Source organism: Nothoprocta perdicaria, unplaced genomic scaffold (assembly GCF_003342845.1).
Source record: "Nothoprocta perdicaria isolate Ctin4 unplaced genomic scaffold, notPer1 scaffold_12, whole genome shotgun sequence".
Classification (NCBI taxonomy): domain Eukaryota; kingdom Metazoa; phylum Chordata; class Aves; order Tinamiformes; family Tinamidae; genus Nothoprocta; species Nothoprocta perdicaria.
Window position 1 is genome coordinate 4,439,193 of NW_020454316.1, and position 18,705 is coordinate 4,457,897.

An 18,705-nucleotide genomic window follows, 5' to 3' on the forward strand; every position below is an offset into this window, starting at 1 on the left:
CCAAGGAGAGGAGGCTGCAGAGCAGCAATGGACTCCCAGCTTCCAGGCATTTCCATATCCACCCCGTGGTTAGAAGCTACCTTCTAAAAACAAAAGCAGGAGACACACAAAAGGGAAGAAAAAATCCCTATTAATCCTTTGAATCTGTATTCACCTCCTGTGAGTGAATGAGAGTTTTTAAAAATATATCTTTTGTCTCGTTTTTCTTTAGTATGGAAAGTAAATTTTCGGTGAGGAACTTGAAAGACTTTATCAGTTTTTCTCCTTCTCTGGAGAACAAAGTGCTCTTTCGTCAGACCTTTTATAACTTTAAATGTGAAGCTCTCTCCCAGCATCATCACTTCTGAAGAGACAATAAAAGCCAGTGCTAATGCTGTCATTTCTCACACCTCTTGCTGCTCCCTCTGAAATCGTATTTGTTTATATTCTGCAGATCTCTTATGAAAGAAAAAGTGGTCAAGCTGTTGAGTTCTTGTACTGTGGGCTATGGCAAAGCAGAGAGCATTTAGGCATTAGCACGTTTTAGAGGGATGCTGATAGCTCTGCAGAAACTGATGTTTCAGAACCTATAAATAAAAGTAATATATTTAAAAAAAAAAAGAAAAAACTTTACTGAAGACTTGTGGCAACAGCTGAAGGACCTTTTCAGCTGGAACAAATCTGAACTTTTCCTTTCTGCTGTCAAACTGCAACCCCAGTAAATCCTAAATGTTTTCTGTGGATTTAGTGACTGGGTAGAGTTACAGTAACTCAAAAGAAATTCGTGTCCTTGCCAATGCCTATTAGTCACACTTGCTGGAATTCTCTCTGCTGTGCTTCTAACACCATCTCAGTGCCATCTGGATCCCTTAATAGCGTCTTCCCAACACATGCATTTTCTGCTCCATTCAGTAGTTTGCTGTTCAGCAATAGGTTTTCCACATGGCCATGTCCTCGCTGCAGATGGGGCCTCTGCAAGACCAGCCCTCTTCTCTGATGCCCACACTATTCTACAAGCCATCATGTACCACCTCAGAAAACATCAAAAACCATCAAAGAAAAAGGCTAAGGGGGCAATGGTGGGTTAACTCTCTGGGAAACTGTGGCGTGAGACTTTTGGAAGTACCTGGATGCTGTTGAAATTTGTGCCCTCCTCCTCTCTTCTGTCTCATCTCTTCCATCCTAACATAGGAGCAGTCTAGAGTGTTCACCTGCAAGACTGGCCGTGCATGGTGTGGTACCTCCTGGTTGTCACAGATGTCATTTCAGTTAAAAGGGTCTGCTGGAGCTGCAGGGTTTTTTTTTTGTCCTTTTTGTTGTTCCTACCACCTTGGGACAGTAAATATGCAGTGGATACGATATAAAGCTCAGTTTGGGGAAATGGGAAAATCCACCATTTGGAGCAAATACAAATTTATCTGTTCTTGCGTAGGATGAGAGGTTGCGAAAGCCTGCTGAGACTACTTGATTAACCTTGTGCCTTCAGAGGCTTCTCCCTGGGTTAAGTTGTCTGCCTTTGATGCAGAAAAAGCCTTCCAGAAATTTGAGGTGATCTTTCCCAGAGTTTGTTTTCACGTTTTCAAACTTCTGCACATAGAATAAGCCAGTAGATTTTCCAGAAATCAATCCAAACGTTTTCCCCCGTATCACTGAAGTTCAGAATGCTCTCAATCCTTTATAAAGGAATGAATGTTTCTTCCTGCCTCATGTCACAGAGCTGCTGTGTAAACGAGCCCCAACATTCACACATTAAATTGAGAGCTGATTATACCCAGATCTTCCTTTACATTTTGTTTTTCTCAAGTGAATTTATCTTGGATTGTTCTTCCTCCTTGAAAGCAACTTTCACAAGTAGCGAGTTGAGGCATGCAAATTGGTGGAAAAAATAGACATTACATTTCTCACCGTGGATGTCCCTGGATAGCGGGAGGATGAGGAGGCAGCACCGGGCTGGCCCTGTACCTGAATTTACTTGGATGACAAATTCAAGCGCCAAGCAAGTAAATATTTTTCAATATTTGACTGCCGTATCTTACCGGCCAGCTGCAAATGCTCCGCTGTGTTTATATATAGCCAGGATTTCCCTCTGCTTCTCTCTCTAACCACTGGGAAGTGCTCCCCAGGGCCGGTAAGCCAAGACAGAATCCTGCAGACCGTTTGCTAATGGTTCTTAGTGCTTTCCTGCTGGAGCTGCAGGACACTTAGCAGTGTTAAAAATAGGTTAGGAGTGGGGTAAGTAGTGCAAAGGAGTGGCGAGTGCTGCCAAACCTCCCGGTGCTGCCAGGAGGATGCAGGGAAGTGCTCGGCTGCCGGGCCGGAGGAAGCAGCGGCCAGGCAGAGCGGGAAGGGGTTGGGGTTGCGGGGGCCCCACTGGTGGCTTCTCTGCCACCCAGTACAAATTGGGGTGCAGGTCTAGGTGTCCCAGGTGGGATATGGTGAAGAGCAGCTGCTGAGGTGGATGAAAGTGCCGGCATCATTAGAAGTAGGATCACTTGAGCCTCCCTTGATCAATGATGTCCCTGATTTTTTGGAAGCGCTTTGTGGAATGGGCTGTGTGTGGTTTTGGGGATCCAGGGAGATCCAGCAAAGGATCCAGGCACCAGCCTCCCTGCGGAGAGGGACTTATATGGGCAGCTGGTCGAAACCTCGTGGCTTATATGGGATAGCAGGCGGCAAGAATTTTTTCCTAAATTAAAATTCCATGAGTCAATAGGTGCAAAGCGCTCGTGAGAGCCACTGTGCCTGGTGCTGCCCCTGCGGAGCTGCCAGGCTGCTGCTCCGCGCGGGGAAACGCTGCTCTGCCCTGGCCTGCTCTGCAATCCACTTAGAAGTGCGCGGCCAAAAGCATTAATTCCACTTTGAATTTCCATTTTTTTTCCCCCGACCTTTTCAGTCTTCTGCTTCTTCAGTACCCTTCGTCCTCGTTGGCTCTGTGTCTCCTCTGGAGATTATTGATGATCCTTTTTAATGGCCTAGACAATGCTAAAAGCCACTTCCGTGCATTTTAGAAGCTTCCAAGAATGAAAAAAAGAGATTTTATAATATCTGAAAATTACCAGCAGGGGTCAGGCTTACAAATAATTTAAGCAATTCAAGCTACATATTTATAAAGCAGACATTTTTATGCTGAACATGTTGAACTTTCAACCAAGTTCTCTGGAAAAGTTTTGCAAGTTTTCCCTCTTATGTGTCTAATCAATAAGAGAGGTGGCTCCGGAGCTGCACCTGAATATTCTGCTGCATGATAATTTCTGAACTGGCAGATGGGCATATTGTTTATTCTCATGGTACAAGGATTTTCAGCTTAATTTGGATCATTTTGAAAGCAAGTATTATCAGGAGAATGTTTAAAATATTCTAGAAAAGGGTCCTGAGAAAATCAGCTGCCAAGATCAGTGTTAATATGCGTTAGCTGCACTGTTAATCACAAGAAGTTAAAATGCAAAAGGTGAGGTTCTTGAAGCAATATTAAGGTTTTTGTGCTCTGTATTTAAATGCAAGCAGAAATGTTCTGCTGCACGTTTTGAAATAATTTGTCATGCCTAGCAAGTCTGCCAGAGTCCTCTGAAGGATTCAGCCATCGTTTGGCTAAAGCTGATATGGCTGATATTATATATTTGACTTTTCAAAGAGCTTTCAGCCAAAGGTCTTAAAGAAGCTTTTTCTGACAGAATAAAGAAGGTTCTTTGTGAGAATATAAAAACTGCGCAGGGTTGGATGTCCCAGTGTGCTCCGTGCAGTGATGGTCTGCAGAGAAGCATATGAGCAGGACAAACCTGCTGTGATGCTCTGCTAGGAAGGTCTCCCATTGGATCATCTCCAGCACTTTCTGACCCAGGGACAATATCTTTGTGTTTCATAAAATATGCTGTAGCTTCCCTCCGTTAATTTGTTTATGTTAGTTTATGCTACAGAAAGTTCAAATACAGAAAATCAAAGAATAAATAATAAATCCTCACAATGTAGAGGGTTTTCCAGTGGGTCCCAGTATAGTTTTTGTCGGGAGCTTGTTGTCCAACACAGAGAGAGGTTTGTGTATAGGAAAGAAATTGAGAAGAAAATAGAATCTCTCATGGTAGTACTGAATGTATGAGTATTGTGTGCACATCTAGCTTTCCTCATAATCAAAAGTCTGCATAAAACTTACAGAATTACAAAGAAGAGCAGTAAAAAGATGAGCAGAAATGTGGAAAAGCCTTGATGGGAGGAAAGACTAAATGGAGATTCTTCAGGAAATAATAGAGGGGGCCTGTAAAGCGCTAGTAGAGAAGGGGAGTGTGGAGCAATTATGCACAACTTTTCATAGCAGAACTATCAGGTACTCAGGAAAGTAATCGCATGTGAAGTATAAAACAAAATGAACAATTTTTCATACAGCACGTAATTAAATTGTGGAACTTTCTGCCAAGGAATGTTGTGAAGGCCAAAAGTATAAATCAAATCAAAAGGAGATTTGACATATTCATGGAGATTTTAGCTGTTGGTGGTTATTAAACATGATGGTCCAGACTCGGTCTCTGGTTCAGGTACTTTCTCATTTGAATATGATGTATACTGAAGTGGTCTGTTTTAATTATACATTCTTTTAATCTTATGTTAATCATCTAATGTTGTATCTTTTAATCATATGTTTTAATTATCTCATTACTATAGCTTTGTGATATTTAACACAGGAGGAATCTGCCAGTGTTTGTGTTTCCCCATTTTACTTGATGATGTGTGGTGGGACATAGCATTTATTACCTTTCCTTTCCTCCAGGCTGAAAATCGAAGAGCTGGAAGCTGAACGCAGCAAGCTGGAAGAGGAGAACAGAGCTCTGGAAATGAGGCTGGAGAAGCTCACTCTGCAGGTAGGAGATGCAGCAGGTCCAGAAAGGCTGCAGAACCTGACACGATCCATTCCAAGGGGACCTCACAGCACAGCTCTCCTCAGGCTGGGCAAGGCTGCTTTAGGAAGTGTGTGCAGGCTGCACCAACTCACCTTGTCTTTGCTTGAACATGGTATGGGTGTGCTTTGGTGTCAGGTTCGATCACATGAGAGCAGTTGCCTTTTTCCTATACATATATCCTATATATGTCCGGAGCCTCTTCTTTTTCTTCTTCAGAATATTAAAAAACACTCTGTGTTAGAAAACTCTCCTGACATAAATCATCAGTTTGCAACTTCATTCATGCCAAAGCAGATGTGCAGACCAGGCTTATCAACCAGTAGTAGTTAAGAAAATTTGAGGTCTGTCTATTTTGATAACTCCATTGCCGTTTTCAGTAGGAGAGACAAGGACTTCCCTCATTAGGTTAGAGTTTTCCAAGCCATGAAGCATCAGTGCTGTTGAGAAGATGACAGGACAGCATCCTGCAGACCACAGAAAGGAGAGGGAGAAGATGTGGAATCAGCAGGGTAAAACAGTGTGTTGCTTTTGTTGTCTTAATGTAGGCGCTTTCATGATTCTTTTCCTGCGGTAGGTGCTGTCCTGTATGGCAGGAGGTCTTCAGATTTGCCTTCTAGTAACGTCAGGGAATTTTTGCCCTTGCTGAGGGCGGAGGGGGAGCCGTCAGCAGTCTGGTGGACTGTCTGTTCAGGCTGATTTCATTTTGATAATGCCTTCCCTGTGCAGAGAGGGAATGAGAACTGTTTGAAGCTTTTCAAATATTTCTTGTTTGAAAGGTGCTAGACTGAGCTGGAACCTGAACCTGTTTGATTAATCAAAGCCCATCCAGCCCTGAGTTGTGGTATCTCTCCCTTCTGTTCTGTCTGGTATGCTGAACAATCCAATGTTGTAGCATTTTATTCTCTTAATTTTTCTGTATTTTTCTTTCTTGTCTTTTTTTTCTTTTCTTTTTGTGTGAGTTGTTTCATGGTAGAATACCTGCAGCTTTGAAATTACCTAGATTTCAGACAGACCATTGATTTTTATCTTGACACCTATTAGACACAAATCAAAGTTTTGATTTTTTTTTTTTTAACTACCAGTTCCTAGAGACAGGGGAAGTGACAGCTTAGATAAAGCGGGGAGCTAAGAGCTGCTGAGCATCTCTGCTGAGCCACGTTTAGTGTGAAACCTGTCACCCGGCTCCCCTTTAATTGGGTTGCAGTCATCAGGAGATGAAAGCTTTGGGCTGGTGTTTGGATGCTGAGGTCTCCAGCACACCCAACAGCAGCTTTGGCTTCCGAATAGGGTGCAGCTCACTCCGATCACATTTAATGTCATCATTGTCTCACAACAGCTCCTGACTTGCCAAGTGGTCCTGACCAGAGAAGTTCCTGTTTTCTTGTCGGTGTCTAGACGTGCTCTGCTTTATTTGTATTGCTGAGACTATAATGTAGCTCTTGAGACAGCAAATCCCAAGCATTTTAGAGTCCACTTTGAGGAAAGACTACCCTTCAGTTTAGTCCTGCTTAATATCTGCCTTCTGGTCACCTGTAGAGGAGATCAGCAGCATTCTGCTAGCTGAGCTTTCAGAGTAAGAATGTAAAACAGTGACAACTCGGGACAAAATGGGACCATCATGTTATGGTAGAGATGCTTTTTCCTTGTATAGGAAGGCTTGGGTGGCACAATAACAATTGCACTGCTCACCAAAAACACCTCGGTAGCTCGTCGCAGGATTCCCAGTGTGGTAGCTCAGGAGCTCTCTCTTGCAAGCTGGTGCTGTGCACGTCGGGGCGTTGTGGAGCAAGGCAGGGGAGAAGGGGAAGGACTTGCAGTCAGAGCAGAGAAAACATTTATGGAGAGGATGAGATAATATGAAGGTGCAGAAGAAGGTAAAGAATACGATTGTCTTGCTTAGCAAGTCTGGGAAAGAGAAATCTGCCTGTCCCCATAATGGCTAGTTAGTGAGCTGAATTAAGGTAATGGTGCCCTCACATCTGCTTTGCCGAAGCTGAGGACATGGCTTTAATTCTTTATTTAACCGGGAGGTTGCTCTATTCTTCCTTAGCTTCTCACTTCACTCTGTGTCTTAGCGGATTGGCTGCCAAAAATATCTTCTCCAAAGCAGCAGTGAGGAGAAGAACATATTACAGGAATATAAGTTGAATGCCAAGGTGCCAGTGTCAATCAGTGGTCAAAATTTCAGCACTCCTTGGAGGGTAAAGCATCAACCTTCCCAGTGAAACTATGTGAATCTTTTTTATTCAGCTGGAGTATCAGATACTTTGACAGCCCAAGAAGCTTAGAATGACTATTTCATAAGTGCATTGGAAATGATTTCTTACAGCTCAAACCCATTAATTTAGGAATGAGCTTAGAAATTCACCTCTTCCATCATTGCTGAGAAATATGCTGAAAAATATTATTATATACTCACAGTATCGCACAGAATCACAGAATGGTTGAGATTGGAAGGGAGCTCTAGAGATCATCTAGTCCAAACCCCCCTGCTCCAGCAGGGACACCCAAAGCACGGGGCACAGGGTGGCATCCAGGTGGGTTTGAAAGATCTCCAGATCTCTCTCTACCCTCACCTTCTTGCCACTCGGTAGATATTCAGGGGAATACATGCTATTTTAGTAGCTAGTTTCATTTAGCTACTACATGAAAGGTACATAGATGGTATGTATTACAGGTGAATTTGGAAGAAGAACCAAGATTTAGAAATGAGGCTTTGGCTGCTCTTACACCATGCTGAACCGAAGTCCATTTAGTTCACGAAGCCATGTGCAGTGAACAAAATGTGAGAGGATACGGCCAGTCTTTAGTAACCCAGAGTTCAGAACTGTCAAGGCTTAGCTGTAAGATGTGTGGAAAGGAGTTCTGCTTTAAAAATGTTTGCCTCCTGTCGCATCCTTTTGTACCTGAGGAGCAGCACGTGGCTTTCACCCATCTCTGCTCTGGCTGCTTTTACCAATGGGCTATTCTTGAGCTACCTTGAACCCGCACTGACTGACCGCAGGGCAAGTGTGCACATTGAAACGCACTTTTATGTTAGATAGGTATGAAATTTGTGCTCCCTCAGCTCTGCATTAGCAGGTAAAGAAATGGAGATATTGATGGCTATCTGCAGCAGCGTGTATAGCATTTGACATCTCTTTGTCTTCTCCCCTTGTGTGGGGACAGCTTGAATTATGGCTGGAGACAGTTTCCACCACCACAGCCCCCCTCTTCCAACACCTCTTGGCTCTTGACATCAGGCTGCAGGTTGCATTGATTTTCCTTCACTGGTATAAAGACTTTAGCATGGATATTACTCGCTGGTCAGATCTTTACGGCTAATAAAACCCTCGGATTGCAAATACACAGGAAGTGGTGGGGTTGTAGAGAAATGATATCCTGCTGAGGGTGCTTCCCTCGGCCATCACCCAGGACATTATCTTAAGGAAAACATTGCAACAGCGTCTCGGGAGAGAAATTCAATTAGTACGTGAAAAGAGCAAGTTTAACCAGACAGTTTTATCTCCTAACCCCTACCCGCCTCTCCTTCAATGAAACCAAAAAAGTTGATACTCTTGAACATGAGAAAGCAAATGCAGTGTTATTCCTTGGCGTATGCTGGGCAGAGTTGCCAAGACTTTAGTAAAGGGTTTGGTTTGTTGGGTTATCCGAAATGATCTGGACTGTCTTCCCGATTTGCTGGAGGAAAAGGGCAGCTTAGAGCAAAAGAGACGAATCAAATCAGTGCTTTTTGGGTAAAGTGGAAGGAAAGACTTGTGGAGAGGGTTCAATTAGCATTTCTTACTGCTAGGAGCCTCGTGTTCACCGGCAAGCAAGCGGATGTGAAGTGTTCCTTATGCAAATACTACTCTCCTGCTTTTCCTGCTCTCCTCTGCTCTTGGTCTTGAAGGAGAAGAGATTCTTCAAGTTTGGCTGCTTCAAGGCAGATTGATTAAAATCAGCTGCAGTTGGACTTAATTGGCTCCATATGCTTGCAGAGGGAGCAGGACTAGTTAGAGCTTCTCATAATTAGTTCACAGCTGGTTGGTGAGGAAGATAAAACTGCAGTTAGAGCTCAGAGAACTGGAGCTATGAAGCTGTGCAGATAAAAGGTAGGCAGATATACATGAGTGAGTGTGTGTGTATGTGTGTATGTATATATATATCTATATTTTATACTAAGATGTGTTGAGGATTAGAAACTTTCCAGTCTGATAACCAGAGGAGCACCCTCATCCTTTCGTATATCTGCATGTGTTTGTATTTATGACACCAAATGGAAGGGATCTTCATTTTCTTATTTTTTTCTGAGTAGAAGGACTCTCATGTGATTGGTGTCAGTCAAGGAAATGTGAACAGGGTCACACAAACTCAGGAGATCTTGGGGACTAAGACTCTATGGGGTAGTTGAGCTGTGCGAAAGGTTCAGGGTTTGGCACAAACTGGTTGGCTTTGGGCCCCTAGTCCCAGGAACCAGCATAAAGGTGGCTTGTTGTGGCCCCCTCTTAGCTAGAGTTCTCCTGAATAAAAGTCCCAGCTAAAACTGTGCATAAAAATGAGAACTTTAAGGCTGGATGTAGTTTGGTAACACATCGTGTGGGAACACTCCTCAGAAGCAGCTCTGTCTGCTAATCAGCCTAAATTATGATATTGGGAGAGAAGGAAGAATCCACAAAGCACCTGGGGACTGCTGGAGAGCACCTCATGCCATCAGAGACATTCATGGCTAATTGTCATGCCAGCATAGCTTGACTGATATATTCTGAGATGTTCAGTAAGATTTGTCCAGCAGTTCGAAATTTCCATCTTTGCCATTGTTATCATCCCTTTTACAGCTTTTTCTTTTTTTCCCCCTTTTCTTCGTAGTCTTTCTGACTGGCCTGGTGTCCCCCTTTTCTAGTGTTGTATTTGAGGAACCAGCAGATGAGCACTGGGCGCTGTGCTCCAAGCACAGATTCCTCTGTGTGATCCCCTATGGCGGACAGGGAACTTTTCTCCTTTTTAAGCATTAATGACTCATTTTATAGTTAGGTCTTCGGCGGCCAGGCAGTAACTAGCTTGAAGTTAAGAGCCCGAAGCAAAGTTGAGGTCATTTAATAGCCTAACTGTTCATTATGTGACCAGTGAAGAATGATGAATGAATCATTTACACTGTTATAAAGCTTAAAGGGACATTGTCAACTTTTCAAGGTTCCTTAATTGACCTCTCAAATGTTCATGAGTCTTCTTATTGGATTATCTGGATACTTTCCCTTTCACAAACTTCCTTTCTTTCGCTTTTCTGGCTTTGTGCACGCTGCAACCCGCTAGCCTCTGTGCCACAGCTTGCCCTCCTTGCTGAAATTTTTTTAAGTAAGGGCTCCTTGGATGGATTTGTGCAAACCCCTTTTTTCTCTTGAATCAGGAAGAACTTTTGGCAAGGCAAAAATTCCTTCACTGACTGAAGAAACAGATTTTTGAAGAAACAGATTTTTGTGTAATTTGGAGGGATTCAATTACAAGATAGGATAGCTGAGCAATTCCAGTGGGAGACTTAATAAAAATACGATAAACTAAACCCAAAGTGCTGCCGGGCCTTCAGAAGCTCAGGCTGTCCTGCTCAGCCCTACGCTGAGCTTCCTGGTGATGTGCGGAAGTGCCCATGGGGCAGAGCAATCCGGGAGCCTTTCCTTGGGCTCTTGCTCAGTTTTATCAGACTTATTGCTCATTTTTTACATACAAAGAGTTTCTTCTGAATTTGACAGACTGCACCAAGCTTTTGCTGGTATAAGGAAGGGTGTACCTGCTCAAGTATGTGTCAGAGAGTGAGCACTTGCTGCCATTCTTTGGGTCATTCCATAGTTTTGCTCAAAACACTGAGTAGTTATATGTTGAAAACATCTATGTTGCCGTCGCTAAGTTTATGCCATGTGCCAGTAATTATTGGCCCAATAACTCGCATAAAACACAGGCATTTGGCTCAGGGATTTACATTCCCAGTTAGCAGCCTCACTGCAAATTGGGGCTGTTGGGACATTTACATCTACCTTGACACTTTCAGGAACGTCCCTGTGGCCTCTGCTGTTCACCGTAAGTGGGAAACCTAAATATTCCAGGTAGTCATTCACAGCAAATAGGAGCTGTGCGATGCCTCCCCGGAACCTTCGAGGCATCTGAGTGCACGTGCACAGCCCTGGCTGTGATTGCAGCCAGGGCTGACTGAATCTGGCTGCTGTGGGGAGCACGGGAGATGGGATGTCACCCGCTGGAACACGCAGAGAAGCAGCCGTCGTCACCACGCGTGTCCTCCGCTTGTTAGCGTGAGCAAAAGGCTCTGCTCTTGCAGCTTCCCTGCTGTTGTTGCCTGAGCTGGTTAGGTTAAATGATGGTCAGGTTGCTTTGCTGGGTGGATATCTCTGGTGTTTGCAGCAGACGGCTCAGGGTGTAGGCTAAAGTCTCACCCAAGTGAATTCCAGGGAAAAGAACTACCTGTAAAACGCTCCTAAAATATGTGCTGTCTAAAAGGGTTATATCTGCTACATGAGGGAAAACATCTGGTGTCTTGTGCGTGTGGGTTTCGTACTAGAGAAAACCCTAGACCTGGAATGAAGTGAAGGAGGGGAGCCACCTGCTTTGCTCTGGGCTTTGAGGACTGAGGTTATGCAAATATTTGTGCATGTTAATTCTGACCACATTGGAGTTCCTAGAATTAAGGATAACGGGAAACTATCCTTGGGATCAGCAAGGAGAAGCGTAAAGATGCCATCAAATCTTACATTTGTCATTAGGCACCTCAAGGGGAAGCTATTTCTTGGCCTCACCAGGCCTGATAAATGTGCTGTGCAAAGTGTGTGTCCAATAAAACAAGGACACGCACAGTTCAGACTGGCTAATGTTTGTTAACATCAGAGACCAAGGGTGTGCAGATGTGCGTTTGTGCAGGCAAAAATTAACCACATGCCCTTTAAAAAATATTTTTTAAATGAATTTGCACGCTGCATATTAAGCACCTGAAGCTCTGGGTTTTGCTGCCAGAGCCAGCGCTGTTTATTTCATGCAGCGCCTTCCTCAAAGTTCTGCAGAAACTGATTAACATTTGCATAATACATTTAACGAGAAAAATCCATAATAAATTCATTAATGTGCTGCTTCCCCTATCCCTGAAAATATCAGCAGTTGTGTTGCATCACACGGCTCGGTTAATGAGTGGAAGGGAGGATGGGTGAGCTCTGGCTTTCCCAGCAGCTCGGGAGCAGGGCAAAGCTCTGTGCTCTGGCTTTCCCTGCACTCGGTGTTGCAGCTGCCTGAGCACGGAGAACTCGCTGCACTGATAGAATGAATGGGCATTGGGGGAGCGGGATGGCCGCAGGACAGGCTCCAGTGTCTCAGTTTATAAAACGGAAAGTTTTAGAGGAAATAGAGGGCAAAGTAGAGGAAATAGAGGGCAAAGTAGAGGAAATAGAGGGCAAAGTAGAGGAAATAGAGGGCAAAGTAGAGGAAATAGAGGGCAAAGTAGAGGAAATAGAGGGCAAAGTAGAGGAAACGGCAATAGCAGCTGGCAAGGTCCTGGGCAAGAAGGTTTCCCAGATTACACAGAACCACGTTGCTGGTGCAGGCCAAGCTGAGCGGCTAGACCCAACCATTTCAAAAGGAGACTTCACTTCTAAATGCCTCTCATCTTATTTATGACACCTCAAGGAGAAAAAAAAAAGAGTTTCAGGAAATGCTGAGAAGCGTGCCTGTCCCTTTGTAGTTTTCCATTTTTTTCTGTGTAGTCATTTGATGGCACAAATTAGTTTCCAATTGTTCTTTCTTCGTTTCCTATTATTCTTCCGCTTCTTTGAATTCAGTTGTGGTGTCACAAAGACAAAACAAAAATGTCGTTTAGAACCTTAGGGAAAACAGCACTTGGAAAGGTTTGTTTACCGAGGCTTTGTGCTTCTCCTTGATTTCTATGAATAAACACCGCGTCCACGAGCCGCAGCGCTCTCCCTGCTTGGCGCCTAGTTTTTCCATGCCAGTTATCATCCCAGCCTGCCTTTGATGACCTAATTACTTTGGAGGTTTTGATAAAATAGTCGATCACGGCTTCTTGCTGCCCTTCTCTTTGCTGCTGCTTCTGTTCTGCTCTGGCTTTTTGCTGCTGGCCTGTGAAAGGCCGGAGCCTTCTTCAGCGCTTGCATCCTCCTGATAAGGAGGCTGAAGTTGCAGCGCGGAGTTTTTGTCTCCGCTGCTTGGTATGCGGAGAGCTCGGCGCCGTCTCTGCGAGACAAAAGGCCAGGGAGTAGGGAAAAGAAATGGAGCGGGAGTTCAGCTGTGGGTTTTTTTTTTCTTTGTGGAGGAGAAGAGGAAAATCTGCCCATTTCATGCAACTGTGAAGCAGGGGCAGCGATATTGCTCAAATATGTGCCAGTGAAAGGGAAGATGCTCTGCATGAGCAGCTGGAGGGAAGGGCAGTGTTCTTCAGAGAAGCTCTTTCTCTTTATGTATCAGGATCCAAATACGTGAGATATTGATGCTTTTTGTGATGCATCCTGGGTGCCTTTTCTCAGAACAGCCCAAACTGTTGCCTGTAGCAAGCGGAAAGAAAGCAGGTTTTCCCCAAAGAACTTAATGAAATAACAGGAGGAGACCTTGGTGCTCCTGTCCCCGCAGTGGCAGCAGCTTCAGACCCTGGGCTGGAAGCAGAGCTGGGGATGTGGCGGGGAGATGGGCTTGTTTCCCTCACCCAGCAGAGCCTGGTATGAGGTGTGTGATAAACCCAGTGCCCACAAGCAGGGCCTGGAGGTGCCTCGGGGCTCTGACACATCCCCCAGTTACCCAAGCAGAGCGGTTGGCACATCAGGCACCCTCGCTTCTTCCCCTAATTAATGTTTAAACGGAGTACATCCTTAAATAATATAGAAGCTTGTGCCTATTCCTTGCTTTTGGGTCTTTTTTTTTTTTTTTTTTGGCAGAACATTCAAAATGAAATAAAAATCCACTGGAAGAAATACCACGTGTGTTGGAGCCACCAAAAGGCGTTCAGTGGAGATCGTGCCCTTTCACAACAAAGATGCTGCTTCTGAAAGGGCCTTTGTGGTGCTCCTGGCTCTGGTGAGCAGCAACACGAAGGCTGCACAGCACGGGCGGTCTCCACAGAGATCCTCTCGTGTATTTTTGGTTGTCTTCCAGTAGATATGTTCTTTTTCTCTATGCAGTACTGCCACAGTTGCAATCAGTAGTAATTATGGAAATTTTCTCATTTTTATGAGAAGGGGGAGGTAAAAAGCTGTTGGCAAAGCAGCCTCGGCAAGGGAGCCGAGCTCTGGAACTGCCTTCCCTCCAGCTCCATCACAGCTGGAGCTGCTGACTGTAAAGATTGGAGTTTATAGTAGATATGTTCAGTGTGCAAGAACAAGCATGATTAGGTATATGGGAACTGTTATGATTAATACTACAGTAGTAATACAGTGGTAATATACTGTTAGGATTAATATTACAGTGGTGAGGCCACTTGAAACAAGTGCAACAGCAGTGGATTTAATTACATGTGTATGTAAGTATGTTTGCACACAATTGTATTTACATTTAGACATAATTAGATACATGTGCGCTCAATGGAGAACGTCACCCAGATTATTTCAACACAGTCAGGTTGGAGGGTGGTTGGAGGACCTGGAAGGCAGTGGAGGAGTGAGGAATGTCACTGTTCAGAGGGAGGAGAGATGGAAGATGCTGCCCTGGACGTGCTGCAGCCATCGCAGTTGCCAGTCTGTTCCTTTAAGGCTCACAGAGTTTAGGGTAAAGGAGGTAGCAATATCACAGCCTGTCATTGCGGTGCTTGTCGGATGGGTTGTGGGGACGAATAGCAGTTGTATAAAATACTAAACATTTTACCTGCTGCTGCACAGTGGTTGTGTTGTGGTGTCATGTAGAGACTGACTTGAAGACCCAGGTAAGCTGAGGGATTGAATGTACAATGTTGAGCTTTGCTGCTTTCCCAGAGTCTCTGATATCTTCTGAGCGAGATGCTGCTGCTACTGGTACTTGTTTAGAAGACAGATCTGCGTTTTTATCTGGAGATTTTTTGTGCAGCCTTCTCTCGGACTCCCAGTTCTCATAGGGAACCTGCAAAAAAAAGCCCCACTGACCGATGTGTTCCCCCTTGATCCCCTTTTCATGGCTACCCCAGCTCCTTGCCCATTCGCTTCAACTGGATGCACTTTGCAGGGGATCAGAAAGAGCCTGAGCCTCTTAGGTGTGTGTGACAGTTCCAGGACTGATACCCTTTTCCCAGTTTACTCAATAGCAGCTTGAAAAGTTATTACTGGGCAACGCTGCTCCTGAAGTGTTTATTTCTTTAGTCGATCAGATCAAGATAATGTTGAATTTGCTGCTTGGAGCAGTTAAAGTCCTCCCCAATCCAGCAGGTTGCCCTGTAGCCATTCCTCTTCTGGCTTCAGTTTATCCATAAATCTCTTGCATTCTTTTAAATCTGAAATGAAGAGATGACTCTCCCCATCTGAAAAGATTTTGATGCTGCTTGAAGTCTCCTTGTGCTGCCAGGGAAAAAAACAATTGAGCTTTGAGGTTGAACTGAGAGGCAGATAAGATCACCAGGAGATTTCCACAGCAAATGCAGAATATACCCTTCTCTAATGGATTCTTAGGCCTGTCTGACAAGTAATTGAATTGCTGAGGTAAGAAGGGACTGTTGGTTTGGGTGTTCTTATTTTATTATTTTTAGCTGTTGAATTTTGTGTGAAAGGTGATTTCTCCGTGCAGCCCAGGATGCCTGTCAGAAATAGGGGAAGCTAATTGCAGTGTCACTATATGTACATGAGGAGGAGGAGGCAGGAAGGGCTGATTGCTTCTATGGTTCAAGGGACTCGCCCGTGTCTTTGCTTCTCTCTTTGTAATCTGCTGCAGCAACTAATTCACACTTTGGGGCAGAATGAGGCCACTGGGTAAATCCGGCCTCTTCCTCCCCGACATACAGCGGAAAATAAATTAAAACCCTTTCTTGTTCTGCTGCAGTTATGAGGGCAGTCCCACTCCAGGATGCTGAGTCCCGCTGTCCCGCCACGGGCAACTCCGTGGCACGGATCCATGGGACAGGGGTAAGTGCCAGGCCATCCCAGCGGGTCCCACCTGCTCCTGCACAGACCCCTTCAGGTGGCAGAGGGGCAGAGAGAGGGGCTTTTTGTTTAAAAACCCCGAGTGGGTCTCGATATGACAAGGGGATGACACTGAGGCAATGAAACACCCCTTGACGCGGTCCTTGGGAACACAAGGCTGGCGAAGAAGCCAAGGCCTGCATCATTCAAACCCACCGAACAGCAGCAAACAGACAAAGTAGGACGATCATCAGGGAAATTGCGATAATGATAATTAGAACACAGAATGATTAACGTTAGTCAGCGTGCTGCTTTGGCAAGGACTCTGCACATTGACATAATAGGCCTCTGCCATGTGAAACGTGTGGTTTTTCAGCATTCAGTTTAACACTTTCGTGTGACTTCTTGTGGAGTTCGCAGCTCAAACAGGCCTGCAGGTCCTCAGGAGAGCTCCATGGTATTTTTCCTGTCCTATAGCTGGCCGCTAGAAGGACCGACTTGTTTCCTTTTGTGTCCACTGGTTATTGAAAGATAAAAGCAGCTTGACCTGGAGTCCTTCCATACTGCTTTGAAGGACAGCCAGATGTGAACTCCTGAGGTGAGCTCCTTCTGTTGTGCCTGATGACAGGGGATTTCCCCAACAAAAACGCTCTCAAGTGTTTCCAAAAATCTTTTTGTCTTCTCAAAGAGAATAGAGAAAATTTCAGGAGACCTGATAGTGGCATCCTCTTCTCAAAAGGACTTTTGTGAATGTCTAATGCCTAAAAAAGACCCTGTCTGTTTGTCATTTGTATCCTAATATCTGGAGGATGACCCTACCAACTGTTCCATGTAGACCTCTCAAATTCCTTTGATTTCTAGAGACTTTAAGAGGTGCGAGAAACTAGACATAGGGCCACATTTAATTACTGCATGAAATTCCTGCCCTCCTTTGGGCTGGGCAATCAGCAGATACCACCTGGGGCTGCAAGGAGGTTCCAAGCAGCCACGTTGGAGCCCAGGAGCTAGGCGGGCAGGAGGAATATGGCAGAATAAGATTCATTAGGGATCAGATTCAATAACTGTAAAATGATGGGAAGTTTATGATCAAAGGCTTACTTTGAGCATTTTAATGACACAGTTATTTAATCCATTTAAAACAGATAGATAAGCAGTTAAGGGAAATCTGCATCAGTCATCTTCCTTCTGAGCTGTTTATGGACCTGTTAGAGGCTCCAGATCACTGTGTATGGCGCAGGATGGATGACAGCTCCAGTAATTGAACAGCATGGAATGGGCTACCAGGCTTTATATGTCAGTTTATATACAGGGTCAGTAAAACTTAATGCAAAGGCTTATGGTTTGCCTTAGAAACATATGTGGTTAAACGTGCATGCAAGTGGCAAGAGAAGTGGACAAGGGAAAGGATGGAACTGCTGGAAAACCTTTGTGCAAAGTTACCCAGTTCCCAGCAGGTGCATCTCCTCTGGAAGCAGGAGCAGAGCAAGCTGTTGTGTGACAAGGCTCCGACAGGCTGTGACACAGAACTGCCGTGTCATCTACCACGGGAACTGTGGATATAAAAACCTCCCGGGTCCGCAGGGCACAGACCCCACAAAAGGCCTTTCTCGTGTTTTCCAACCACTCTTGGCCTTGCACGGCCGTGCATCCCAGCTCGCCTGGGCTGGCTGCTCCTTTCCCGGCTTTCCTCGCCTGCCACTAGCCCCGGTGCTCCGTAGCTGGGAGCTCCGTGTGCTCGCTGAGCGCGGGTCCCTTGGGAGTAGAGCCTCTTTGCCTTGAGCTTTGAGCACTACCTGGCTGCTCCGAGTTGCTTGGAACCAATTCCAGCTGGAGCCCCTGGCATGCATGGACGTGCCTGAGGATTGCACCTTTCTATATACCCGAGCTTATCTCTCTGAAGAACTGTCCTTCTGCCCTTCAACGCTCCTCTCTCAGCAGAGGCGCTGCCGTGTGCAGCGTAGCCGACGGCTCCCCGTGCTCCTGGAGCACCGGAGCGCCCGGCTCTCCTTCCTTAGGCACTTACTGGGAGCACACGCGCTGCTCCAGCCGCAGCGAGGGACAGAGGAGGCTCCTTCTCCCCTGCATCCCGCACCCCATGGAGGCACCAGCAGCCACGCAATGGAGGCTGCACATTGGGTGGCCAGCTTGTCTCCAAGCAATTCCAAGAGCAGCATTTCCAAGGGCTCGAGGTCGCCTTGCTCTCTGCTCGCGCAGAGGGTTGCCGGCCTGCAGCGGTATTGATCAGCCTCACCACAGGCAGGTGATGGATGGAGATTTCAGGAGGGTTTGGGAGGAGTGAGCACCGTGGATGCAGCGGCCTGAAGGATGATTTCCCCCCTGCTCGTGCTGTGCTTCTGCTCATCCCAGGAGGGATCTGCTGACGTCTGGCAACAGCGGGGCCCTGCGGAGAGGCCGGTAGGGCTCCCGGGATCTTTTCTTGGGAACACACTCCAGCCCTTCGCTTCCGTCCTCCCTCTCTGTTTCCCGTTCTCCTGCTCCCTGCGAGAGCTGGAAATGATTTTGCTTGTTGGAAAGTAGGTGGCTTGTCCACTTCCCCGGTCTTTTAAATCCCTGTGTGTTCTCAGCCCCTGTTCTTTCCTAGGAACTTAGACTCTGAATACATGAGGTCTTGCTTGTAAAGGGTAATATATGAACAGTTACTGTCCTTCCTGCCCTCTGCCCAGGTCTCTTTCCCCCTGAAGCTTCATAGCTAAATAAAGTCCCTGCAAACATTTGCCAACCATTTCACCCGGCAGAACCAGGACTTGGATTTCATT

The 18,705-nt window shown here is 45.6% G+C and overlaps 1 protein-coding gene across 1 annotated transcript in view; it reads left to right on the forward strand.

Moving 5' to 3' along the window:
- Positions 1-18,705, forward strand: part of MAD1L1 (mitotic arrest deficient 1 like 1) — a 232,828-nt gene that overhangs the window by 170,106 nt on the left and 44,017 nt on the right. Inside the window, exon 14 of the mRNA XM_026053930.1 lies at positions 4,739-4,829. Within this exon, the coding sequence (XP_025909715.1) occupies positions 4,739-4,829 (91 nt within the window). The remainder of the gene's footprint in view (positions 1-4,738; positions 4,830-18,705) is intronic.